This window comes from Dromiciops gliroides, chromosome 6 (assembly GCF_019393635.1).
Source record: "Dromiciops gliroides isolate mDroGli1 chromosome 6, mDroGli1.pri, whole genome shotgun sequence".
In the NCBI taxonomy this organism is placed as follows: Eukaryota; Metazoa; Chordata; class Mammalia; order Microbiotheria; family Microbiotheriidae; genus Dromiciops; species Dromiciops gliroides.
This window is the reverse complement of record NC_057866.1, coordinates 244,278,872-244,306,648: the sequence shown is the minus strand read 5'-3', so window position 1 is coordinate 244,306,648 and position 27,777 is coordinate 244,278,872. Positions and strand designations below refer to the sequence as shown.

General features: G+C 45.4%; 1 protein-coding gene across 1 annotated transcript; it reads left to right on the top strand.

Annotated features, from left to right (window-relative positions):
- Positions 1-130: 130 nt before the first annotated feature.
- On the top strand, positions 131-27,265 carry C6H4orf54 (chromosome 6 C4orf54 homolog). The gene is made up of 2 exons (XM_043973082.1): positions 131-7,407; positions 24,709-27,265. The coding sequence occupies exon 1, from the start codon at positions 1,983-1,985 to the stop codon at positions 7,362-7,364; it is 5,382 nt and encodes a 1,793-aa protein (XP_043829017.1). The 5' UTR covers positions 131-1,982; the 3' UTR covers positions 7,365-7,407; positions 24,709-27,265.
- Positions 27,266-27,777: the final 512 nt, after the last annotated feature.

Here is a 27,777-nt window from a genome sequence, read left to right as displayed (position 1 = left end):
TTGAACTCAGGTCCTCCTGACTCCAGGGCCGGTGCTCTATCCACTGCGCCACCCAGCTGTGCCCCTATAATAATTTTTTTTTTTTTTTTGCGGGGCAATGGGGGTTAAGTGACTTGCCCAGGGTCACACAGCTAGTAAGTGTCTGAGGTTGGGTTTGAACTCAGGTCCTCCTGAATCCAAGGCTGGTTCCTTATCCACTGCACCACCTAGCTGCCCCTATAATAATTTTTAATTGCCCAATTAAAAATCACTATTTTCTTTTGCTCCCTCTAAATTTTGGTATCCTGAGATAGAATCCAGGTCTTTCTATTCCAGTTCCAGCCCTGGTGAGAGACTATACATCAGTAAATATAATGTCTGTACACAAGAGAGAGAAAAGTGGAAGTAGGGATTTGGAAGAAGCATCTTTAATAGCTTTGTATCACCCTGGGATTGTTTATTCTCTTGGCTCTCATGCTTTTGGCAAAAAGCCAGTGTGGGAGAGATCAGGAAGGTTGTCCTTTTAGACACCTACTTTGGAAGGTATATCCTTCAGGTGGCATTAGGCACCCCACTCCCTGTCTGCCCACGGCTGGATCCAGAGGGAAGAACATTTTTGCATGTGTGGGTGACATTCTTGTTTCAAGGGAATGGTCGATGATGTTATTTTTGCTTCCCACAAATGGAGATGTTTAAAATAGGGCTTTATTCCATCGGCATAAGTGACACATAGCCTATGTATAGTGGGGAAGTAAGGTCCTGGCAGATGGAGAGGATTTGATCTCCACAAAACACAAGAGCTGTGGATGCTGGAGATCACAACCAGGGGAGAGCTGCTTCAGGGATCACCAGCCAAGAGCCCCAATCTCCGGCTGCCCCATCCTTCTTCCCAGACCACTGGATGGACTGAATGGATGAACCACCAAGCCAGTGAGCTGGGATTTGGGCTTCACTTCCGGAGGGTATGCCACTGGGTTGTGTTTCCTCTTTGAACCTCCCTCCAAGCTGCATGGTACTGATGAAGGGTAAACTGCGTTGTTCTTGAGTGTCTTTTGACTTGGTGCCCTGAAGCTCTGGAGGAGGGCCAGTGTAATCTAATCAGGGGACTGCAGCTGAAGCTATATTTAATTAGGGGTTTATTGTCTGGCCATGGTTTCACAAATTGGGAGACCTTTGGAAACTTTTGTTGGGGGGAATGGAGGTGGAGTGCCCGTTTCTGCTTTCAACCCCTTCCAATTTCTCCAACTTAGTAACTATATTGGAAAAGTTTTACAAAACCTCGCTTGCTTGGTTCTGTGAAAAAATACCCCTTTGTCCTTTTTGTTGTCTCTAAGAAGATTCTAGAAGAGATTTTCCAAACAGCACTGGGAATTGAGGGGGGAAGGTTAGAGAGGGTAACTTTGGGATATGTAGAAAAGGATCGCTTCCTCTATTAACACCTTTATTGTCAGAAGCCATCCTCTTCAGATGCTAAGAGGAATTGGATGACTTTCCAAGAGAAAGTTATGCCCAAGGGAAATCTTGAAACTTTCCCAGAATTTCTGTGCATGTGACTTTAAAGAGATGCAATGAAAAAATGGGAGAAAGAGAAAAGCCCCATTAATTTGGGACTTTGAGGGGCAAAAGAGATGGGGAAGCTGAAGGATAATTTACTATTTCCTCAACCCATCTAAAGTAGAGATTGTAGTCTGTTCTGATTGTTTTGAATAAAAAACATATGACTCCCCTCAATTACACCTCCCAACCCTTCTCTCTCTCTGTGTGTCTCTGTCTCTTTGTCCCTCTCTCTCTCTGTCTCTCCCCCCTGCCTCTGTGTCTCCCTGTCTCTGTCTCTGTGTGTCTCTCTGTCTCTGTCTCTCAAAATTCTCTGTCGAGCCTATCCTCTTCATCCAGAAGTTTGGTTTCAGTATGCCTGGAGACTGGACACTAAAAATATTTCTGGAATGACGTGAACCTCTCTCACCCCATTCAGGACCTGGACGAGGCTACAGAAGAACCAACACATGCTTTCCCTTCATTTCTGGGTGTCTCCGGGTCGGGCTACAGATGCTGCTCCTTCTGTTACCAATGGCATTCGGTCTCATAGCTGCAGACAGTGCCAAGCCAACAACTGTACGGGAAAGCTCAGCTACAAGACCCTGGCAGCTATCACCGCAGGAGCAGCAGCCCCCCCAGCACAGCCCACTGCAGCCACCTCCGCCACCCCATCCAGGGGCCTTCCCGTCTCCCTTGGGTTTGCCCGGGCCACGCCACAGGGGCTGAAGAAGTTGAAGTTGGTATCAGTGGCAAAAGTGTCCCCAGCTGGGGGGCTGTTCCGGGCACGTGGGCCCCTTCTCCAGGCAACTCTTCGTCCCAGAGGGGGCCACCAGAGTAGGATCCAAGACACCTTCGGCTCTCACCACTGTCTCCTCCTGTCACTGCGGCCTGAGGAAGGGATCAGTATGGAAGTGACCACTCCTGACCTAGTGAAGCAGCCCAAAGTGAGTGAAATCGGGGATGGGGAGGGCAGCCGCCAAGGCAGCCAAGACCTCAAACAGCCGCAGCTGACGCTTGCAAAGCCACCCGGGGAAGCGAAATATGTGGAGATCTGTGGCCCGGGAGGAACAGCCAGAGAAAGCCCCGGGACTTCGACCTTAACTCCGGTAGGGGACCGTGGGAACCCTCAGAGCGGAGCCAGCAGCCCCCCGGAGGAGCCCCCGGCCCGCACTCCCCAGACTCCTACCTCCTCGGAGCTCGCTGGCTTCCAGCTCTCCTGCAGCCGTGGGGGTGCCAAGTCCATTTCTTCTTTCTCCTCGTCCCCAGCGGATAAGGTAGGGGAAGCCTGCTCCCCTCACCTGGACGACACGCCCACTTCCATTGGGGGTCTAGCCTCATCGTCTTCTTCCTTAGGTTTCGAGAGTGAGAGCGGTGAGGGCAGCGACAGCGAGCCCAGCGGCCCGGAGATTTCCAACCCAGCCCACCGGCCCAGAGGGGGAGAAGGAGGAAAAGCAAGAGGAGGAGCAGGAAGAGGAGGCCCAGCAGGGCTCAGGGCCACCCCTGCCAAGTCCCAGGGCTGCGGCCACCCCCCACCGCAGGAGGAGGCTCACTACATCACCACCCATGAGATCCAGCTGAGTGAAGTCGAGCAGGACACAGACTTTGACCTCGGGTTGGCCTCCCGGTGGGACTTCGAGGACAACAACGTGATCTATTCCTTCGTTGACTACGCTTCCTTTGGTGGTAGTGATGAGACCCCCGGGGACGACACCACCCCGACCGAAGACAGCTGCTACCTGAGCACCGGCCCGAGCACCAGTGCCACCAGGACTCCCACCCCCATCAGCAGCGAGCCAGGGCACGCAACCATGGCCAGCGATGGCCGTGACACCAGCAGCACTGAAGTGGGCAGCACCCTCTCTGAAAGTGACACCGATACGGCTGCTGCTGCCACCCCCCCTTGTGAGCCCCCAGGCGAGCCCCAGAAGGCAGCTCCAGCAGCAGCAGCAGCGGCAGCAGCAGCAGCAGCAGCAGCAGCCCCGAGCAGCTGTGGGAACGCTCCAGGCCAGATCCGCCTATCAATCAAACCAACTTCCCGGGCTATAAATGAGCCTAGCAACGTGCGGGCAAAGCAAAACATTATTCACGCTGCCAAGCATGAAGGCGAAATGAGCCTCCGAGTCTCTTCAGCTGCTGAACACAATTCAAATCCGCCCAAGCCGCACCCGGCTGCAGCAACAGCCCAAGACCATGCAAAGAAATTTATCGCCGTACCTGCCCGCCTGCAGACCCGCTGCGGGGCCATCCGGGCCAAGGAGCTGGCGGACTACTCCAGCGGGGCGTCCAGTGCGGTCAGCGAGCTGGACGATGCAGATAAAGAGGTGCGTAACCTGACGTCCCGAGCCTTCCGGAGCCTGGCTTACCCTTACTTTGAGGCCCTTAACATCAGCTCCCGGGCTTCCTCCGCAGCCCTCTCCGACGTGGGCTTTGGCCGCTGGTCGACCTTCCTGGATCTCAAATGCGGGGGGCTGGGGGCCAGGGTGGAGCAGAGCCTGCTGAAGAACAGCGCTGCGGCCGTGGCTGCAGGGCTGCGGAAGGGGACTGGGGCCAGGAGCTCGGCCGCAGACCAACTCTACATCCAGTCCAAGAAGGCTCAGACCAAGGCCCTGGAGTTTGTGGTCAGCAAGGTGGACGGGGAGATCACCCACGTGGAGACGCCCCTGTGCTTCCAGAAACAGGTCCAGAGTGGCTCCCGGATCGTCACCCTCTTGGAGACGCTCAATCTCCGCAGCGAGAGCAAAGCGAGCTCCGTGGCTGGGTCCGGGAAAAAAGGTGCCAACAAGGCCCCGGGCTCAGTTTACACGGATGACGAGGGCTCGGAGGCCTCGGAGAGCGTCAAGCCTTCCTCCCGGGCAGAAGGGACTCAGAAAAAGTCCAAATTTGCTTCCAGCCTTCTCAAAAATGTCATCTCCAAGAAGATGCAGCGGGAGAAGGAGTTCAAGATGGAGCGGGGGGAAGTCTCGGACACATCCCACAAGAAGCCCCCTGGCTCGTCCAGGGAGCCCGAGGACTCGTCGGCTTGGGAGAAGCCCCCCGAGAAGGGGCTGCAGAGACAGAGTTCCCACTACTCCGAGGCCAGCTCTGAGTACACAGTGGTCAGCGTCTCGGACGCTGGCGGGGACACTCCACTCTCCGAAGACAAGTCTCCAGTTTTCCAAGCGAGCTCTCCCCGGGAAAGCGGAGCCGGCTCCAGGAGACCCTTGGCTGACCACCGCCCGGAAGAGGTGTGCGGAATTAAGAAGGGCGCCTCCGAAACCGTCAAGGGCATCTTCCTTCGCAGCCAGAACAGCGCCTTTAGGTCCTGGAAGGAGAGGGACGGGGAGAAACTGGAGGAGAAGGCCCCCATCCGGAAGCTGAAGCTCTCCAAAGGTGGGGACTGGAAGGCTGACCTTGGGGAGATTTCGGCTAGCAAGTCGACCATCATGTCCCGGCTCTTCGTCCCCACCATCCAGCACACTCCCAAAGACAAACAACCGGGCAAACAGGCCACTAAATATCCTACGGCCCAGGCTGCCTCCACAGCTGTGATCAAACCCAAAGTCCCTGAAATCAAGATCCGCCTGGGCAGCGTGCAGGAGCCCAGCGCCGACTTCAATATAGCCAAGTTACTCACCCCGAAGCTGGCAGGCGGCAGCACTTCGACGCTCTTCAAGACCACCGAGGACCACAGCAGAGCGCAGCAGAAACTGTTCCGGGGGGACAGCTTGGAAAAGGTGCCTCAGTTCCAGGTACGGGACGTGAGGGAGAAATCCAAAGCTCAAGGGCCGCTCCACCAGGTGAGAGACGTCAGGAAATTGATCAAAGGATCGGGAGAAAGCAGTGATAAAGGCAGCGTTACCCCGGAACAGGGAACCTCGGGACCGAAACCCAGGCAGCTCTCTGCGGGCGGCGGCCCGCCCAAGTCCCTGTCCCCGATGGTGATCACGTGCCAGGCGGTAGCGAGCCACAGAGAAGAAGGCATGGACCGAGATCTAAGGGATGGCGCGGGGAAAGCTGCCACTAGGACCCTTCCCTCTTCTTCTCCTGAAGGTACAGTCTTAGTTCACAGGGCATCCGGTCGGTTACCCGTGGCCACCATTGCTCCCAATAAGACCGAACACGGTTCCCACCTGCCGGTACTAAAGATTGTCTCCAAGGCGTCTGCGCAGAAGTCACCAGAAAAGGCCCGAGAAGAAGAGGTCAAGGAGGAAGTCAAAGCCCCCAAGCCGACACGCAACGCCCTGGAGAAGCTCACGGCGGCCGTGAGGTCGATGGAGGAGCTGTACAGTTTCAATAGGTATGAATGGAAGCGTAAGAGTGACCCGCTGCCCATGATGACCGACAGTCACGTGCTGTCCCTCATCGAGAGCGAAGAACGCGAAGGCAATGGGGGAGAAGCCGGCAAGCCGGCCAAGAGGCTGGTCGAGGTAGAAGACCGAGGGCCCGGGGGGAAGAGCGGGGTGCTCATGAGGGGGGTGGCCCCAGAACGCCTTCAGCGAAGAAACTCCAACCCCAATGCTGAGAGTGTGTCGGCCAGGGCTGCGGCCTTTGAGAACATGGCTAGGGAAAGGCCCCGGTCTCTCTACATCCCCCCAGCCCACAAAGACGCGGAGAGGACCCAGCCTCTGCAGCCCTTACCTCCCTTGCCCAGCAGCCGAAACACCTTCACAGTAAGTACCCAGAAAACAGCTGTAGTGGCGGGCGGGATCGCGGGCAAGTTCCCTCAAGGGCCTGCCCAGGAGAGCTCTTCCGTGGCTAAGGGGATCAAATCCCAGGGCCTCCGCTCCCTCAAGATCTCTCCGGCCACCCGAGCACTGCCCACGGAAGGCACTAGCAAGAAGAGCGGCAGTGACGGGGATAAGGGCTTGGACTCAGCCGGCAGTGACGGGGGGAGCTACCTGCCCGGCCCTCTCAAAGGGAACGTGGGGGGTGCCGAGGTGCCCGGAAGAGCAGGAGCCGCGGCTTCCTCTGCGGCCACCCTCTGTAGCCTGCCGCCCCTGAGTGCCCGCAGCCAGGTCCCCGGCGGTGCCAAGGGCGCCCAGAGCAGTGGGGTCAGTCGGCCCAGCTGGCGGAATAAAACAGACGGTGCCCGGGACCCGGCCTCCACTGCCCCAGCCGTAGCCCAGAGCCCCGAGCAGCCCCCGACGGCAGTCTATCACCAGCAGTCACTGCCTTTCTCCCTGCACGGGGCCCAAGCACAGGTTCTGTGTTTCTCCCCTCCCGGCATCTCTGCCCCGCCCCCTGCAACAGCAGCTCCGGGCCCAACCGACCCCTTCCAGCAGCCGCAGCCTCAGCAAACCCAGCGGAAGATGCTCCTAGACCTGACCACTGGCCAGTACTACCTGGTAGACACACCGGTTCAACCCATGACCCGCAGGCTGTTTGACCCGGAGACTGGGCAGTATGTAGATGTCCCCATGACCTCCCAGCAGCAGGCAGTGACTCCCATGTCCATCCCCGTCCCCCCTTTAGCTTTGAGCCCTGGTGCCTACGGCCCCACCTACATGATCTACCCTGGGTTCCTGCCTCCAATGCTGCCCCCCAATGCCCTGCAGCCGCCGACCCTCACCCGTGCTCCTGGAGGAAGTGAACTCTCTCCCCTGACTAGAGATCCCTCTGGCAAAGATGCAGCAGCCCCCAGAGATATGGCTTTTGCCGAGACCCCGTATTTTATCGCCATGGGCCAGCCTTCCTCCTCTACTTCATCCTCTGGCCCCGCCGCAACCTCCCAGCTTGTAGGCGCCAAGGGCTTCGCCCAGGTGCACGGCAAGCCTGTCATCAGCATCACCTCACAGCCAATGGGGCCAAGGATCATCACGCCCCCATCTTTCGATGGTACCACCATGAGCTTCGTGGTGGAACACAGATGATGAGCAAAAACATTTCCGGGAAAACAAATGGAAGCAGCTCCTGGTAAGTTGGAATTACATTTGTCTAAAGTTCATAAGTTGTAAAGTAGGGGTTCTCAACCTCTTTTTATGTGTCATGACTCTCTCTGGCAATTCGGAAAAGCCCTCCTCAGAATCATGTTTTAAATGTATGAAATAAATAAAATACATCAAATTACAAAGGAAACCAATTCTATTGAAATAGGTATATAGATGTAGACACATATATGTGCACAAATATGGTACATATGTGCTGGTGTTTGCGTACACACACACACAATGCTAGGGCACTAAGGTTCACAGAGTGGAGGGAGGGAGTCCTATCTTTGCAATCTGGGTATTTCAGGGAGGTTAGGTTCCATCCCATTCTAATTACTCGGGAGCTAAATTTCTAGTGGTCACCTCTCCGAGACTAAGGGGGCCAGTCTGCACTGACAGAGGGATTTTCCTTACCGGGAGTTTCATATATACATACACACACATATGAAATCCCAGGTCCTTCCCCTTCCCCCTTCTAGTTTCTAACTGCTACATCGTCTGTGTGTTCCGCTTCTGCTACATTGCCCTCCAGCCTTTAATGTGCCTCACTCCCTCTCTGACTTCAATCACTTTACTTTTCCTTAGAACCTAAGGGCAGGAGCAAGGAGAAATGAGAAGGAGAGATTATGGTTTAGTTAATTGCTGAAGCTCCTAAATGGTGAAAGCTGGGAAGAAATGAAAATGAGGTTTGGGGATTGCTGTGGATTGTATTTCTCCATACTCTCTCCAGCCTTCTCTCCAGGCTTCTCTGAACCTCCACCCCCACCCTTTTTTTCACTATCGCCTCCCCACCCCCAGCCCCAAAGTGTGACATAAATAACAAAGTAAATGGGTCAATTGGAGGGATTGCTTCCTACTCATCTTTTCATCCCTGGGACCTAGCACTGTTCCCAGCACCTAGTACATATTTATTGACAACCACATTTAGCAATATGCTAAGTCTGATTACTTTTCAGAGCTATAGGTGCCAAAGGCATTTTCTTTTCTTTTTAAAGATGGTTATTAGAATCCACATAACTTATCCTCCCACCACCTCATCTTTCCCCTGAATTCTGGCAGAATTCGATAATATTCCAAGTCCAAGTGCCATTCCTTAAGCTCTGATGCTTGACTGTAAGTTCCATTTACGTGTTTGCTGGTTATTACTAGAGGCATTCGTGCACACTCACACACACTCATTCTCTCCTACAGCAGCTCACTCACACAGCTTGACCTTTCTGAAAGCTGAGGATGCCAATGTTGCAACACACGCCCTCTTGCTGGCTGGGTGGCCATCTTTTGGCCACTCCTGGGGATGGCTGGGCCACACTGCTAACTTGGGATTTTATGTACCCAGGGCTACTAACTACTCTTTTCAGGACTGGCTTTCTGCTGATTGGGGGTGGGGGAGGAGGGAGGAACGCTGTCTATAATTAGAAAAGGTAATCAGATGAAATAAAAATGCTGGCTTCCTCCTTTGTTTCTCCTCTTAGTCACAAGGCACACCCCAAGCAAACAGTCGGCCCAAGTTTGTTAGGAAACAATGCTTCTTGTTCTAAGAGAGGGTCCAGGACTCTGCAGGGAGTGAAAGGGAGCATTACACACATTATTCCTTTGTTCGAATCTAAGACACCTCAATGCAAACCCCAATCTCCCAAACTCATTCTCAGGGGCACAGAGGGAAATGTGTGTATGTGGGGGTAGGGGGAGGATGTCTTTGTCCCCTGGGCATCTCCTCCCTCCCCATTCCCATTCTTAGTTTTCCAGAGATGGTATTTCTTATTTCTGTATTGTCTGAATCTTGTACATATGTCATCTACAAAGATAGGAGACTTTAAGTGACTCATACCTGTAGGGTTTTGGGTTTTTCTCACTCCTGGTGACCAGTTAGACGCTGAAGGAAAGTCAGTTCTCTTAGCAGGGAAGGAGGCAGGCATTGCTAATGAAAGTTGGAGTCATCGGGATCTGGATCTGTGTTTAAATCCTGACTCTGTCACCGGAAGTGTCTTTGCCAGAATATTCCTCATTTGTAAATAAAATGAGAGGTTTAGACTAGATGTCCCTGGAGGTTCCTCTCAGTACTAATTTGGTGATTCTCTAATCCTAAAAAGAGCAGATTTTTGGCTTGTGGGTGGGCCTGAGCAAATGTCACCATGTTGGTTATAGGTGTGCACAGAATTTAAAGCTATATGATGTATGTTTGAATATTGGCTCTGGCACTTACATTTTTTATAAAAATGTATTAATATCTGGCTTTTACATCAACCTTTCAAATGTATTCCCCCACCCCCTTCCCCTGCCTTGAGGCTGACAGTTAATAAGAATATGACCTTGGACAAACACCTAAAATATGCTATTTTTTTTTCCCTGAACATCCATCCACCAGCAACTTCACAGAGCTATTGGGAGGAAAGAACTTTGCAAACCTTAAAGAGCTACATTGAGTTGGTTTAATTTATTTATTCTATGTAAAGGTACCTGTATTGCTGAAATATAAACTCCTTGACTTCCTGAACTTGAATAGCATCTCAGATGTTGTCTAGGTGGGTGATGCTAGACAGGCAATTTACCCAACCTCTCACCTGCAGTTTTCCCATTTATATAAAAGGGGATAATAACAGCAGCTACCTCACTGAGTTGTTGGGAGGAGCAAATAAAATAACTAACATATAATATGTTATCAATAATTACCATATGCAACATAGTAAATATAATATGTAATATATAATATACAACATATATTACATATAATATATGCACTTTTATAACTCTTGAAGTTTTCCAATCTATATAAAGTTATTATTATTATTATTATTATTATTATTATTATTATTATTATTATTATTATATCTTTGCATACCTGGGGCCTAACAGAATGCCTGACACACAGCACAGGGAACAAATGCTTGTTGATTGACACGTGTGAGTTTTTAGCTGGTGTAAACTGAGGGAAAAGGAAAGGTATTAAAGAACAAAAACGTTTCTCTGTATAGAGTGGGGAAAACCATGGACTGGTAGCCAGATGACTTGTGAGCTACCAGAGACAAAACTGTGCTGAATAATAGACATGTGATATTGGGCAAGGCTCTTGTTGACCTCTCAGCCTTGATTTTGCTTTGTAGAATGGGGACAGTAAATCCTAGCTACCTACCTTGGGTTTTGTGAGGAACAACTGAGGGAGAGCAATCAGCCAATTGATTAGCATTTATAAAGTACTTTACTGAATGCCAAGCACAGGTTAATAGGTTAGTTCCTAGTGATACAAAGACAAAAGTGAAACAAATCCCTGCCCTCAAGGAGTTTACATCCTAATAGGGGAGACAACATGTACATATTGAAGAGGAACTGGCTTTTGAAGATCTCCTTTACCTGCAGAGATCCATCTCAAAGATCCTGTGGTGATGGGCCGGAAGACCAGTCTGCCAAGGTCTGCTCCATAAGCATATGGAAAGTCTAGATCCAAAATGGAGAATGGGGGGGGGGTGTTTCCTTGAGTTTGGGGAGGCAGGACACAACAACTAAGAGGATGTGAAAAGGCTTTATTTTGAAGATGGCCTTTGAGCTGAGATCTGAAGGGAAACTAGGGATTCCAAGAGGTGAGAAGGGAAAGCATTGATGGCCAAGGCCCAGGATGGATGGATGGATGGATGGATGGATAGACGAGTTCATGGAGAGGAGGAATGGGTAAGAAGGATAGAAAAGTAAGAAGAGGCCAGGTTGTCAAAAGTGTTAGAGGTCCAACAGAGGAGTTGATACCCTGCTACATCGTGGCAGCTGCGGTAATAGGGATCCATTAGAGGTTTTCTTCAGCGGGGGAGGGAGGGGGAATGGGATGTCGTGACATGATCAGACCTAGGCTTTAGGAAAATCAGTTTGGTAGCTCTGTGGAGGATGAACTGGTGTAGGGAGAGGTTGAGGCACAGACAGCAAATGAGAGGCAATTGCAGTGCTCCGTGGGACAGACGATGAGGGTCCAACCCTAATTCTGAGTCCTTGGTTTGGAATTTAGGATCTCAAAGCCAGATGGGACCTTAGAGGTCATCAAGTACAACTTCTTAATTTTACAAATCAGGAAAATGAGGCACAGAGAGGTATAGTTGACTTGTCCAGAATCACATAACTTGTGTCTGAACCCAGATCTTTCTGATTCTGAGTCTAGTGCCTTCCAGTACTCAGTGCTGACTCTTTACTTAGGTCTTAGAAAGTTGCCTGAGGCACAGAGAGGTTAAGGGACCTCCTCAGGGTGACATAGCTATTATGTGAAATCTGATCTTACAAACTTTGAGGCTGGCTCTCTATACAGTCAGCCATGTTGGCTCTCGGGTGTTTAATTCTTACAGTAAATAGAGGGACATTTGATTTGGATCCCAATTGATTTGGGGTGGTTGAATCCATAGCTTTCAATTCTATAAAGGGTAGGGGCAGCTAGATGGCACAGTGAATAGAGCACAGTCCTGGAGTCAGGAGGACCTGAGTTCAAATCCGGCCTCAGACACTTTACACTTACTAGCTGTGTGACCCTGGGCAAGCCACTTAACCCCAATTGCCTCACTAAAAAAAATAAATAAAATAACTTACTGTTAAAAATTTTTTTAAAATTATATAAGGGGTATACATTCAGAATGAGCAAGTACATAGTAGTTGGGTTTATAATGTCATGAATCCAACAATTTCCATTCAACAATTATTAAGTACCTACTGTGTGCAAGGCCCAGTCTGAGGTTCTTGGGATTCAAAGTCCCAGATGGGACAGTCCCTGCCCTTAAGGAACTTACATTCTTATGAGTCTTTTCAGGCCTTTCTGAAGTCATTCTGCTTGTCATTTCTTATAGCACAATAATACTCCATCACCATCATGTACCACAGTCATTCCCCAATGGACAGACATTCCTTCGATTTCCAGTTAAGGAACTTTTATATTCCTCTGAAGTTGGGGGGCATAGGCAGTGGATACGATGGGTACTGGGTGATCCAGTGGCCCTGGCCTATTTGCTGTTCTTCCAACACTGCTGACCATTTTCCAGCTCTGTACATTTTTACCTGCTATTTCCCCTTCCTGAAATGCTCTGCCTCCTGGTTTTTTTAAAATCTCAGCTCATATCCCACCAGGTCGCCATAATATCAATGCCTTCCCTCTGGGATCATCTTTAATTAAACCCATCTGGATCTTGTTTACATATAGTCATTCACATGTTGTCTTCCCCATCAGACTGTGAGCCCCTTGGGAGCAGGGGCTATTTTTGCTTTTTTTGTGGGTCCCCAGCACTATTCACGGTGCCTGGCACATAATTTTTGTTGTTTAGTCATTTTCAGTCCTGTCTGACTCTCTGTGACCTCTTTTGGGGTTTTCATGGCAAAGATACTGGAGTGGTTTGCCATTTCCTTCTCTAGCTTATTTTACGGATAAGGAAACTGAGGCAAACACAGTGAAGTGACTTGCCGAGGGTCAATATCCGAGGCTGGATTTCAACTCAGGTCTTCCTGACTCCAGGCCTAGCACTCTATCCACTGTACCACCTAGCTACCCAGCATGCACTAGGAGCTTTAATAAATATTTGTTGACTTGATTTAAATATAATAATATAATACAAACGCTGAGGAAAGATCATAAATTGTTTCAGGAACAGAGTGATAATCTTATCGGCAAAGGCCAAAGAAGCCATTGCTATCAATCTATAATATGCCATTTAAGCTCAGTGAGCAGGGAACAGTGCAGAGCGGAAAAGTCACAGTCAGCTTGTCCTTTCTCCCACCTGCTTAATTCAGTTCCATATTGTCTTGGCCGCCTGTTGTCCTGGTCTTGGACTCAGGAGAAATTAATTCAGCTACCACTTCTATCACTCATTGGCCACACCAAAAGAAAGTCACTCAACAGTTATTAATTCTTCCTCCCATATAAAAGGAGACTAGTGATTGTGGAGAAAAGGAGAAAAGAGTTCTTGATAAAAGCACTCACCATAGAGAAGAAGCACTGTAAGCTCATAGCCTTCATCATCCCTGGATGAATCTTCTCAATTATTGCTGTGTCCTCATCTCCCATCACCACTGACTACTGACCCGAGACTGTCCTGGGTAGTGACTGCTCTTCTCCTAATTTCCCTTTTTTTTTCAATCTTAATAGTATTTAATTTTTTTCCAGTTACATGTAAATATAGTTTTCAACATTTGTTTTTATAAGATTTTGAATTCCAAATTTTTCTTCCTCTCTTCCTTCCAATCTGATATAGGTTATACATTACATTCATGTTAAACATATTTCCACATTAGTCATGTTGTGAAAGAAGAATCAGAACAAAAGGGGAAAACCTCAAAAAAAGAGAAAAAGGGTAGAAATAGTATGATTCAATCTGCATTAAGATTCTACAATTCTTTTTTTCTGGATGTGGAGAGCATTTTCCCTCATGAGTCCTTTGGAATTGTCTTGGATCACTGTAGTGCTGAGAAGAGCCAAGTCTATCGCAGTTGATCATCAGACAATGTTGCAATGTTCTCCTGGTTCTGCTCACTTCACTCAGCACACACACACACACACACACACACACACACACACACATTCTATAGCACTTTAAGGTTTACAAAGTACTTTACATATATTATTAAAACAATCCCATGAGGTAGGAACTATTATTACCCCCATTTTATAAATGAAGAAACTGAGGCAGACAGAGGTTAAATGACTTGCCCATAGTCACATAGCTAGGAAGAATTTGAGGCCAGATTTGAACTCAGGTCTCCTGATTCCAGGTCCAATGTTTTATTTACTCAGCCACCTAGCTGTTCTGAGAAGGGGTCCATGACACCAAAAATGTGTATGAACCCCTAGCCTAAAACTCTAATCAGTGTATTCCTGTGTGCTAGTAACTGAGACAAAATTGCTAGGCTCCTGAGGTAAGGATGTGACCTGTCATGAGCCATTTTCACCCCATTTCCTGTTTTCTGACTCAATTGTTTGTATGTATTCTTATCCCTTAGTTTCAGCTACTTCCTTGCTTAGACTTCTTTTGCCTCCTCCCTCACCCTGTTGTGCTTTTTCTGTGCTCTGCAATTTCCCCTGTGTACATCATGGTGTCAGGGCTAAAGAGCTGCAGTCAGGGTTGGGAAGACCTAGGTTCTAGTCCTGCCTCTGACTCGTATGTGCTATGTGACCTTGGGCAAGTTGTTTAACATCTCAGGTCCACCAGTAACTTGCCAAGCCTCTCCCCTGCTGCATAGCAGGTGCAGATCTGAAATGGTAGAGAAAGTTCCTTGTTCAGAGCTCCCTATCCTGAGGAAATCACAGATCCAATAAAAGAAAAAAACCCTTATATTTCCCTTTCTAATTGATTAATACTGTTTTGTACTCTGTCTTGAGCAGGAGAGAGAAAGAGACAGATGGTCAGAGGGTACTTTAGGACCATCTCCTTGGTGGCTGTTGTGGAGGATAGGTTGAAAGAGGAGAGTTGAGGCTATAAAATCAATTAGGAAGCCTGAAGTTCACAGGAACTCTCCCTGGGGCCAATGAGTTAGCTTGTAATTTGCATTCCCTCATCTCTCCCCTTTCTCCTAAACCTGTTCCAAACTAGGGGACAACCCCACTTCCCCATCACTCAACTGGATCTCCTTATCACTTTACTCTGGGGCTGGGCCTGGTAGCATCCAAAACCTAGGGCCATGATGTCATATAAAATCCTTCCAAGTAGGACTTGCATGAACTGATAATGAGTGAGATGAGAAGAACCAGGAGAATATTGTACATAGTGTCATCAACATTATGTATTGATCAACTGTGATAGACTTGATTCTTCTCAGCAATACAATGGTCCAAGATAGTTCCAAAGGACTCATGATGGAAAAGGCTCTCTAAATCCAGAAAAAAAAAAGAACTGTGGAATATGGATGCAGATTGAACCATACTAGTTCTTTTGTTTTTGGTGCTGTTGTTTTTCTTTTTTGAGGTTTTTCTTTTTTGCTCTGATTCTTCTCTTATAACATGACTAATGCAGAAATATGTTTAATGTTATTGTACATATATAACCTATATCAGATTACTTGCTGTCTTGGGGAGGGGGGAGGGAGGGAGAAAAATTTGAAACTAGAAATCTTATAAAAACAACTGTTGAAAACTATCTCTACATGTAACTGGAAAATAATAAAATACTTTTATAATTAAAAAAAATCCTTCCAAGTAGTTTTGTACTCTCGGGCTGTTGACTGGGCTTCTGTACATAAGATCATTAGTCAGCTATGACTGGTCTAATCCTCTTGAGGAGTGCCCATATGAGAGATGCCTTCCTGTTTAGGTTAGACTTCTTCAAACCTTCCTTGACGGGAATACTTCACCAAGGAAGCCCTATTAACTAAACCATGGATTGAAGTTACTGGGAGGGAGATTTCCCCCCAGTATAAGGAAGTACTTCCTAGCAATTAGAGCTAGCTAATAATGAATTAGGATGCCTTGTGAGGTAGTGAGTTCCCTGTCATTGAAGGAGTTCAAGGAAAGAGGCTGGATGACCACTTACTGGGGATGCCATAGAAGAGATTTATGCTTCAAGTAGGGGTTCAACTACTTATAGTTTGCCAAAGGGCCTTTCTACATCCCCAGTGTCAGCCCATGCCTGGGACAGACCTCCAGGGGAAGCACCAAGTTATCTGAATGCAACCCAGGCTGGAAGTATTTACCCTGGGGTTGCCCTAGGGTGGAGTAGAACTTCAAGCTAGCAGGAATGCTACAGTGCCATTCTGGATGACTGATTTCCTCATAGTGGCAAGTTGGTTGAATGCCAGGGTATTCTGATATCCCCTGGGGACTTTCCTAATATCATATAACCCAAAGCGCGGGCTGTTAGCTCCATATGACAATTCTCTCCTCTATTTGGGTATAATTCTTTTTTTTTTAATAAAGTATTTTATTTTTTCCCCATTACATGTAAAGATAGTTCTCAACTTTTGTTTATACAAGCTTTCCAATTTCAGATTTTTCTCCCTCCCTCCCCCCTCCCCTAGACAGCAGGTAATCTGATATAGGTTATATATATATATACACACACATACATACATAATAACATTAAACATATTTCTGCATTAGTCATGTTATAAGAGAAAAATCAGAGCAATGACGAAAAACCTCAAAATAGAAAAACATCAGTACCAAAAACAAAAGAAATAGTATGGTTCATTCAGCATCTATACTCCACAGTTCTTTTTTTTTTCCTTGGATTTGGAGATCCTCTTCTATCATGAGTTCCCTGGAGCTCTTCTGTACCATTGCATTGGTGAGAAGAATATAGTCCATCACAGTAGATCAACACTCAATGTTGATGATACTGTGTACAATGTTCTTCTGGTTCTGCTCATCTCACTCATCATCAGCCCACACAAGACCTCCAAGTTTCTCTGAACTCCTCCTGCTCATTGTTTCTTACAGCACGATAGTATTCCATTGTATTCACATACCACAACTTGTCCAGCCATTCCCCAATTGATGGGCATCCCCTCAACTTTATTTGGGCATAATTCTAAGCAAAGAGGGGTAGGAAGTGATTTTTCTAGTAAATCTGTGATTTCATTGGAATAAGGAACTTCCAGTGAAGACATTCTTTCTAACCAATGCAAATTGGCTCAGCAAGTTATTATCTTAGAGAATTGCCAAGGTCCTTAAGAAGGTAAATAACTTGTCTAGGATCATACAACCAATATGGGGCTGCTAGGTGGCACACTGGATAGAGCAATGGCCCTGAAATTGAGAGGACCCGAGTCCAAATCTCACCTTAGATACTCACTAGCTGTGTGACCCTGGGCAAGTCACTTAACCCCAATTGCCTTAAACATCCAGGGCCATCTCCAGTCATCCTGATGTGTATCTTGCCACTGGACCCTCTCTGGAGGAAAGAGTGAGGCTGGTGACTTTGCACAGCCCTCCCTCACTTAAATCCAGTTCATTGGAAGTCATGACATCCCCTCCCAAAGCCATGGACCTCTTCAAGAACACAGGACAAACAACCACAACCACTATGTTTCAGCAGCATAACTTGAATCCATGTCTTTTGAGCTCCAAGGCCAACTCTCCTTGCATTCCATCATCATGCCTCTCACACAGGAGGATATAGGAATCAATCAACAAGCGTGTCCCAGGCCCTGTGTGAGACACTGGACATAGAGAGACCAACATGAAGCCCCTGTATTTTCCCTCTGATTGGTTCTTACTTATTGTTTTGTAACTCTCTCCCCTGAGCCGGAGAGATCCCTGCCCTCAAGGGGCTTATCTTCTCCCAGAGGAAGGTGACACAACATGTACGTAAACAGAGCACAATGAAAACCCATGCAGGAAAGGGCCCCAAGAGCCAAGGCCAACATAAGGGCATGTTTCTCATAGGAGGAGACACCTGGGGTGAGGCTGGAATGAAGACAAGACTCCTGAGAAGCAGAGATGAGGACAATAGGGAGAATGTTCTAAATGAGTGCTCCCCAAGAGAAGCAATAATAGTCTTTACTAGGGAAGGGGATGGATGTCAGAGAAGTTCTGGGAATGGAATGAAAAGACTTGGAAAATGCCTGCATGTAGGAGAATGGGAAGAAGAGTCGAGGACTTCCTAGAGGTTACAAACCAGGGTGACCGAGAATAGGGGTGTCCTTTGCAGAAATAACTCCAGCTCCTCCCCCATGATACTAGGCATAAACAAGAGTGAGGCCTACCTACCTCACAGGTGGCTTTGAGGAAAGCATGTGTTGAAGGGTGAGGTGCTAGATAAAGGCAAGCTATTGTTGTTACTACCATTGATTTTGGTGTTCTTATTAAGTGAAGAGAAGCCTTCTGGATAAGCATGACCAGTTAGGTTTGTGAGGCAAATATCCTTGTGCTAGAGAATTGTCCTTGGAATCAGGAAGGCCTAGGTTCCAGTCCAATTTCTGACATAGCTTGGCTGTGTGACCTTAGGCAAGTCACTTAACCTCATAATGTCCCAGGCAACTCTCTAAGGTTTTAAGAAGTGGTAGAGACAGTGCTAATCTACTTTGAGGGAAGGAATTATTTACTGTTACTTTTTTTTTGTAGGGCAATAAGGGTTACACGACTTGCCCAGGGTCACACAGCTAGTAAGTGTCAAGTGTCTGAGGTCAGATTTGAACTCAGGTCCTCCTGAATCCAGGGCCGGTGCTTTATCCACTGTGCCACTTAGCTGACCCCAGGAATTACTTATAACAGTGAAAGCAAGACTCTATTTGACAAAAAGAAAACAAAATCTAAAAACGTTGACCAGAACTTACAGTAAAAAAATATTAAAAATTTGAACTTGGAACTTTTCATGCATATGTTCTTAATAATATTTGTTAGTAATATTAATAATATTCTTTTGTTCTTTTCAACTAAGGGGGAAAACACCCAACACCTACAGTGACTTCTTGCTGGACAAAAGGAAGGGATGGGGAAGGAGCACTCTTTTTGAATCTTAAAGGTTTCACTTTCTTGGGAAAAATCCTTAACTCACTTGGTTCTAGTATATGACTTCTACAATTTCCTCTTGTTGAATTTTTACAACCAGAGTTTCAGATGAGAAAATGCCAATTAATCAAGTAATTTCCTTCTAAACCTGGAAGAGACCTTCATGTTATCTAGTTCAATTTTCTCATTTAAATATAGCATCATTAAGGCCCTGAGTTAAATGATCTAAGTGACTTGTCCATGGAAACAGAGCTAGTTCATTACAGGTGGAGACACAAGCAGAGTCCAGGCCTCTGATTTCTCAGGCTGACGTTCTTTCCACCACAGCACGCTGGCTATTAATACATAGATTCAGTGTATCCAATGGCATACAACACGTGGGTTGCCAAAGTATTTGGTACTTAAGATAAGAAAAGCAAAAGGACAGAAATTGGGAATCATGGGAATGATTTAGGCCTTCTTTGGAGTCTTCATCCATGTAACTTCTTTCTTTTCTGTTCTGTTTACTTTCTGTTAAAAGATCAATAAGTCCCCAAGTATTTATCAAGTTCTTCCTAAGTCCCATGCAGTGGGGAGACAGTACAAAGAATGGAACAATCCCCCCTTGCCAGGAGCACACTTCCTAATGGAGGAGACGAGTACATAGGAAAATACATACAGCATGATTATCAAGTGAATAAATACAACTATGTACAAAGGAGTCTATTACAAGGTAGCTTGGGAGGGAGGGTGCTAGCAATTAAGGGGCATCAAGGAAGGCTTCATAAGGAAAGGTGGTGCTTGAATCATGTTTTAAAGGAAGACAGGAATTCTAAGAGGCATAAGGAGGAGGGAGAACTTTAAATATGCTTTAACACACACACACACACACACACACACACACACACACACAACTGAGCACCTCGATTTACCGTATAGTTATAGCTCCCTGTAACACAGAATGGTCCCTGTGATTTCACGGGATTTGAAATGCTATTATCACCACACCCTAAATCAAAGAATTAAAATGTACAAAAATACAAAGAGAAACTATGAAGCTGTAGACATTTGCAAAGTCTTTTTACACATGCATTTCAATTCTTAAATGGCTACATTATCATAGACTCCTTGTTTTGCTATTAAAGAAAAACACCTGCTGCTGTTATCAGTACTGCCAATGGGCTGCTATTACAGACAGTGTGATTTGGAGGCCACTTGCACGTGAAATGTGATTCTATCTACCAAGAAAGCATGTAGGCTTTTCTGTTCATTCATAGTTTCATAGAATTACATACATGTCACAGATTGAGAATTGGAAGGAAGGGACCTTAGAGACCACTGAATCAAACCCTCTCATTTTATGGATGAGGAAACTGAGGCAAACAGAGGTCATGACTTGCCCAAGGTCACATAGCTCCAAAGTACCTGAGATAATGTTTGAATTTGGGTTTTCCTGACTGCACACCCAGAGCTCTATCCACTGCACCACCTAGCTGCCCAGAGCTCTATCCACTGCACCACCTAGCTGCCCAGAGCTCTATCCACTGCACCACCTAGCTGCCCAGAGCTCTATCCACTGCACCACCTAGCTGCCCAGAGCTCTATCCACTGCACCACCTAGCTGCCCAGAGCTCTATCCACTGCACCACCTAGCTGCCCAGAGCTCTATCCACTGCACCACCTAGCTGCCCAGAACTCTATCCACTGCACCACCTAGCTGCCCAGAGCTCTATCCACTGCACCACCTAGCTGCCCAGAGCTCTATCCACTGCACCACCTAGCTGCCCAGAGCTCTATCCACTGCACCACCTAGCTGCCCAGAGCTCTATCCACTGCATCACCTAGCTGCCCAGAGCTCTATCCACTGCACCACCTAGCTGCCCAGAGCTCTATCCACTGCACCACCTAGCTGCCCAGAGCTCTATCCACTGCACCACCTAGCTGCCCAGAGCTCTATCCACTGCACCACCTAGCTGCCCAGAGCTCTATCCACTGCACCACCTAGCTGCCCAGAGCTCTATCCACTGCACCACCTAGCTGCCCAGAGCTCTATCCGCTGCACCACCTAGCTGCCCAGAGCTCTATCCGCTGCACCACCTAGCTGCCCAGAGTTGGTGGTAATACTAGAGGTCATTTGGCCCAATCCATAGCTGAAGAACAAATCCCCCCTACAATATTCTGGGTAAATGAGAATGCAGCCTCTACTTAAGAGCCTCCATTATTGGAAAACTCCTCTCTGGAGGCAACCAATTCCATTTTTGGACAGTTATAATTGTTAGGCAGGTCTTTATACTGAACGAGATTTATATTTGCTTTCTTTCAGCAAGAAAAAGCATGGAGAGGGGAAGATGGGGGAGGTGCAGGGGAGTGAGTGAGCCTTACTCTCAGCAGAACTGGCTCAAAGAGGGAATAACATACACACTCAAGTGGGTATAGTCATAGATCTTGTCCTGTGAGAAAGTGGAAGGGGAAAGGGATAAGGGGCAGGGGGGAGAGGTGAAGGAAGGGAGAGCAGATCAGGGGAGGGAGCAGTCAGGAAAGATAGGGTAAAAGAAGATAGAAAATAGAGTGAATATCAAAGGGAGGGAATAGGACGGAAGGTAATACAGTTAGCAATAACTGTGAAAAAAAAGACTTGAAACAAGTTTGTTTGATAGGCCTCAGTTCTCAAACACATAGAGAACTGAGTCAAATTTGTTAAAATAAGAGCCATTTCTGAACTGATAGATGATTAAAAGACATGAAATCTTCAGATGAAATAATCAAAGCTACCTATAGCCATATGAAAAAAAAAGCTCTAACTCACTCTTTTTTTTTTAAATTTTTTTGGTGAGGCAATTGGGGTTAAGTGACTTGCCCAGGGTCACACAGCTAGTAAGTGTCAAGGGTCTGAGGCAGGATTTGAACTCAGGTCCTCCTGAATCCAGGGCTGGTGCTTTATCCACTGCAACACCTAGCCACCCTCTAACTCACTCTTGATTGGAGAGATTCAGGTCAAAACAATTCTGGGTATTGCCTCACACCTATTGGATTGGATAATAGGACTGCAGAGGAAAATGACAAATGTTGTGGGGGATATGGGGAAATTGGGACATTAATGCACTCTTGGTAAAGCTGTAAACTGATTCAAACATTCTGTAGAACAATTTGGAACTATGGCCAAGGGGTGATAAAACTATGCGTACTCTGGATCTAGCAATACCACTACTAGGTTGGTACCCTAAAAGAGATTTTTAAAATTTGAATATATTTCCTTCCTTTCAAATGAGAAAAAATTCCTTTTAAGGAAAAGTGCAGGTAGACATAGAAGAGGTTTATTTTCAGTCGCTAGAAATGGTTTCAAGTTACACTTTGCTATATCCATGCCAATCTTGGAATGGGCTCGGAAGCAGTGCTCACTGTTACTAGGGTGTGCCTCATTTTGAGACATAGGGAAATCTAGGTTTATAAAAAAACACAAGTTAATTAAATATGATTTATAAGAACATCCCCTGCAGAGTTGTATTAAATATCAAACTCCATAATCGGTCAATTTAGAAAAATTCAATTTAAATGAAACTTTGCAGCTCCACAACCTCTGTATGGTTTATGACTTTGAGCAAGCCACTTTCCCCCATATTAAGCCTTAGTTTTCTCATATGCAAAAGGAGGGGGGAACAGGAGGTGGACTAGATGATCCCTAAGATCTCCCCGGTCCCCCATGGCTGGAATGACTCTTAGAATCCCCTTCCCTTCAAAGCTCAGCTCAAATACTACCCCCTACAGGAAGCCTTTTCTGATTCCCCCAGCTGCCGTCCCCAATTACTCTGCATTTTACTTTACATATACCTTGCCTGTCTGTCTATCTCTACATACATATATATATATATATATATATATATATATATATATATATATATACACACACACACACACACACATATACATACACACACATATATACACATACATATATACATGTGTGTGTCTCCAAAGCCCTAGTGCAGTTTTAAGTTGTTAGAAATTAACTGGCTATGTGATTATATTATTCCTCTGGTCTGAATAAGGGCAATAACAATCCTTAAGCTAAAACGGCTTAAAACTGCACTAAGACTTTTGGGACATTCTGAATACGTATATGTCTCCTTTGATGGAATTTACTTGAAAGGTGGGGCTGTTTCAGCTTCGGCTTTCCATCCTCAGGACCCAGCACAATGCCTGGAACACAGTACGCACTTAGTAAATGCTTTGGATTGACACTTTCTGATTCTGTGATTACAACTACAACATCAGTGAAACGCCTCTGATGTTTTTTCTATGGGCCTCTGGTGTGACTTATCTCAGTTTATTTAAATGTTTCACCATTAATGTTACCCTTGAATCGGTTGTGGGACTATGTTCCTCTGCGTGCCTTTGGTCCTAAATAAAGAAATCAGCAATAACAACAACACAACAACAACAACAACTAGCATTTGTGTATAGTTTTAAGATTTGCAAAATGCTTTGCAAACATTGTCTCATTTTATCTTCCCAACTCCCACAGGAGGTGGGTGCCATAATCATCCCCATTTTACAGATGAAGAAACTAAGGCAGACAAAGGTTAAGTGACTTACCCAGGTTTATACAGCTAGTAGGCTGGACTTGAACTCAGAAATTCCTGACTCCAGGCCTAGGTGGAATATTAGAATAGTCCAGTTTGGCCCTTTAACTATTTTTCTGTCTACCTGTCTATTTGTATCTATATCTATATCTATCTATCTTTCTATCTATCTATTTATCTATCACCTACCATCTATCTATCATCTATTTATCTATCTATCCATCTATCGTCATCATCTATCGATTGATCTATTATCTATCTATCTATTTATCTATCCATCTATCTATATCATCATCTATCTACCATCTATCTATCGATCTATCATCTATCTACCTATTTAATATACACACACCTAACATATATAACACATAATGCATATAACATACAACAACAAACACATACATGTTAGGTATGTATATATACATGCGATATGCACAGCACACATATAACATATATGTCATGGGGTGTAGATGGACAAACATACCTATATGCACATATACACATCTATACACATCTATACATATACACATACAGACATATAATCACATACACACACACATGCATGCAGGTTAGGCCCTTCAACTATGTATGTGTGTCTATAACACTTCCTAAGCCTCTACTTCATTCTCATACATGGGACCTAACCTTACAAAGCTTTGAATTACTGTGATAATAAAAAACAGTTCACATTTATATAAAACATTGTGGTTTGCATCTTTCTCTCAAGAGCTCTAGGGGGTTGAATATTATTGTCCCTTTTTTATAGATTAGGGTACTGAGGCTCAGAGAGGTTAAACTGTTTGCTCATGGTCACACAGCTCACCCAAACTGGTGCTAGAAACTAGGCCTTGTAACTAAAACCTTGTTTTTTCCACTGCACCATGTTGTTGACTTTGATTTGAAGCCAGGGCACGCAGTAGATGCTCAATCTCTTCTTGCTGATTGACTTAGAAGGCAGACTTTGCTCTTAACATTTTACTGAAGAAAGCATGGGTTCTTAGGATCAAAGGAACACAGACACTGAGCTGGAAGGAAGGTCATTTGGTCCAATTCTCATTTTACACCTGAAAAAACTGCAGCTCATGAAAATTAATGACCTACTCAAGGTCACATAAGTAGTAAATGCCAAAGGCGGGATTTAAATCCATACCTTCTAACTCTACTACTATTTGTGCCAAAGTAAATGGTTACAATGTTGAAATTTATTACAATAACCATCAGAATCAACCCATTAGGGAAGGTTTTTAAAAAATCAATATTTGGGGACATTTTGTAATCTTAAAGAAATGTATTTTAAAAATTGACATTGTTTTCTTTGGTTATGTTTTTATAGGAGCAAGGTGGAAGGACTCTCCTCATTTAATCTGGGAATCACCTTCCAACAGCACTAAGAATTCATCTGTAAAACGGCTTCTACCTTTTTTTCCCCTCATTTTTTGCTCCATTCAAACCAAGTGTGTAAGTTTCTTGTTTTCCAGGCAGTATACATCATTGTAGTTTTATGAAGCAAGTTAAAATAACACTAAGCCTTTTTTTCTCTGTAAAATTGTTTCTTTTTATATTGAATTCAGAATGTAAGCTTCATATTTGTCCCTGAGGTAAAAGTCCTTGAAATGTTCACAGGGTTCAATTAAAACTTGCAAATGAAAGGTGCTAGTTCTGCTATACAGGGCTTCTGAAACAGCTCAGCCAATCAGACAAAAATATCTGTTTGGATCAGAGAAGCATTCTTATTGGGACTTGGAATCTTAGGGGATTCTCTGGGGGAATCACAGAACACATCTGGATTTCAGATGTGCCAAGGAAGTACTTTGGATAGCACTGCGAGAACGTATAGTTACTCTCTGGTGTTTGTTTCATGAGTTATTTTAAAGGATTTGGTATGATTTTAAAAGTGATTATGAAAAGAAATAAGGGTTTTCTTTTTCTCCTTTGTACTGTGCTATGTCACTTGAAAATTGGACAGGTTGAACGTACTAGGAAGTCAATGAGTGAATTTGAAATTAAGTTCTTTGTCCCATAAGGGGACGTTTTTCTTTCAGAATGCAGGCTTTTGATACAAGTTTGGAATGTCTGGGTTGTTTTCTTTTACCTTTCCCATTTTAATGATTCCCCTCGATAGCTGCTTGCTTTTCTGGTACACTGAACAATATAGAAAGTTTGGGGTAACAGAATGAGATGTCACTAGGAGCTCAGGTGGGTCTGCGTCCCTGTGGCCAGTCTGCACGGCTGCAAACAATGATGGAAGAGTCTAGTTCCTAAACAGCATCACCAGACCTGTTGAATCTTTCCATTGCCTCTAATTATGCCTCAGTTGTATAGACACTGCCTTAGTCATATCATTATTCTGAGGGAGATATAAGGAAGACTATCCTACAAATCTTCAACAGTCATAAATAACGAGAGAATATGGATCGCTTGCCCTATCTGAGGTAGTATTAAACAGCTTATTGAGAAAAAAATTATTTTAATTGCCTCCCAATCTGATTTTTGAGATGCTAAAACAAATATCCCCGTAGATTTCTCTCAAGGAATTTCTTTTCCTGTTCTGGGTTGTTCAAAATAAAAACCTAGCAATTTAAAATATTACCCTTGGCTTGAGAATATGACCCAACAATATCGTTTTCTCTTTAGAATAGCTTCTGAGAACACCACCACCACTTTCTTGGCGTAGGACACAAGGTTGCGTGGCTCATGGTACTGGTCTCCTCCCACTATAGTCACACCTCTTATCTGTCAGACCTGCTAATCATTAGTGAAAAGAATCCCACTGTGTAAATGTGGGGGCTCCCTTGAGAGATCCTAATCTAGAAATAAGTTCCACTGAGCATGGAAGAAGTAGGAGCCAATTCTCTCTGGCTGAGAATCCGACTATGAAGGAAACAAGGTTTAGAATGTGGTGGCGGCATGCTCTCAGGAATCCCCTGGAAATACTGTTGCGATGTGTTCGGCCTAAAGGCCACAGGCCTTGATTTGTCTTTTGCGTTTAAGTCCTGTCTGAAAGCATCATTTAATTTTGTCATGCTGAGCTATGCCTGCTCTTATAAGACGTATACCTCTTGCTGACGGCAGTGACTGACTCTGAGGTCATGAGTGATTTGCCCAAGGCCCTCGGTGAGTCACCTTGCTATATCCAGACTCCTTCTCATGAAACATTAGTGGGGAGGCCAAACCTCGGCTCCAAGTGCTAGCAGCACTAATGCAGTTGTCAGTGGAAGCTGAAGCCCACAGATGTCATGAGTGATTTGCCCAACATTGCTCAGGTCATTGGTAGGGAATCCTAAGCCCCCGGGGAGTAGAGATGTGGCCTTCAGTGGGACTAACAGCCTCAGAAACTCTTCACGGCAGATTTAAGCCTTAACTTTTCACATTGGGAAAAGACTTGAGTTCTATAGGAAATATCGCTTCTTGTTTTTTTGTCCAGATGATACTAAGTGCTTGAGTAATCTCACTTTATTGATTTCTATAGGATATAGAATGAGATGGATAATTAAGGGGCAAAATGATGAGAACACAGATCCAATGACTGCTGAAATTGATTTTACGCCAGCTATTACTAATTCCAATGCTCTGATCTTAATAAAATAAATGCCTTATGCCAGGGTCACCACACAATTCACTACCTCAAGTCAGAGGGTAGGAGAGATTTTTTAAACCTTTTAAGTTAAATTTTTTTAATTTTAAAATTTAGAATTAAAAAATTTTAATATAAAGCTATTCTTGATGTTGTATTACTTTGTCATCTCTTGAGGTTGCATTAAATATTGATGGACAAGGGCAGCTAGGTGGCACAGTAGATAAAGCACCAGCCTTGGATTCAGGAGGACCTGAGTTCGGGTCCAGCCTCAGACACTTGACACTCACTTACTAGGTGTGTGACCCTAGACAAGTCACTTAACCCTCATTGACCCCCCCATATATATATATATATATATACAAGAAATCCTATTAATTAATTTGAATTTAATTGCAACTGTCCTATCATTCTTTCCTTTATGTTGAATAAAGTAAGAGTGTGAGAGGTCTTCTGACACCCAACCCTAGTAATACGTGGGCAGCCCTTAAAAACATCCATTTTACTTTGAACTTTCTTTTAACTCTCAGTCATTTTAAGAGACTTCTAAGGCTTTGGCTTTCCCCTCTAGGGTTCATCAGATTATAGATCCAGAGCTAGAAGAGAATTGAGAAGTTACCTAATCCAGTCACTTCATGTTTTAGATGAGGAAACTGAGGCACAAAGAAATCACACAGGTATTAGGTGTAGATCTGGGGTCAGAACCCCGGTCATCTGACTTGAAGCCTATTTCTATTACTCTGTATGCATAACTTGGAATTTTCCACAGGGCTTGTGTACCATTTGCCCTATGTTTTTTTTACCTTGATATGCTTTCTTTTCCTGTTT

Bases quoted from the DNA above. Each gene is read 5' to 3' on its own strand.
- C6H4orf54 (XM_043973082.1), top strand. From the start codon at position 1,983: ATGCTTTCCCTTCATTTCTGGGTGTCTCCGGGTCGGGCTACAGATGCT.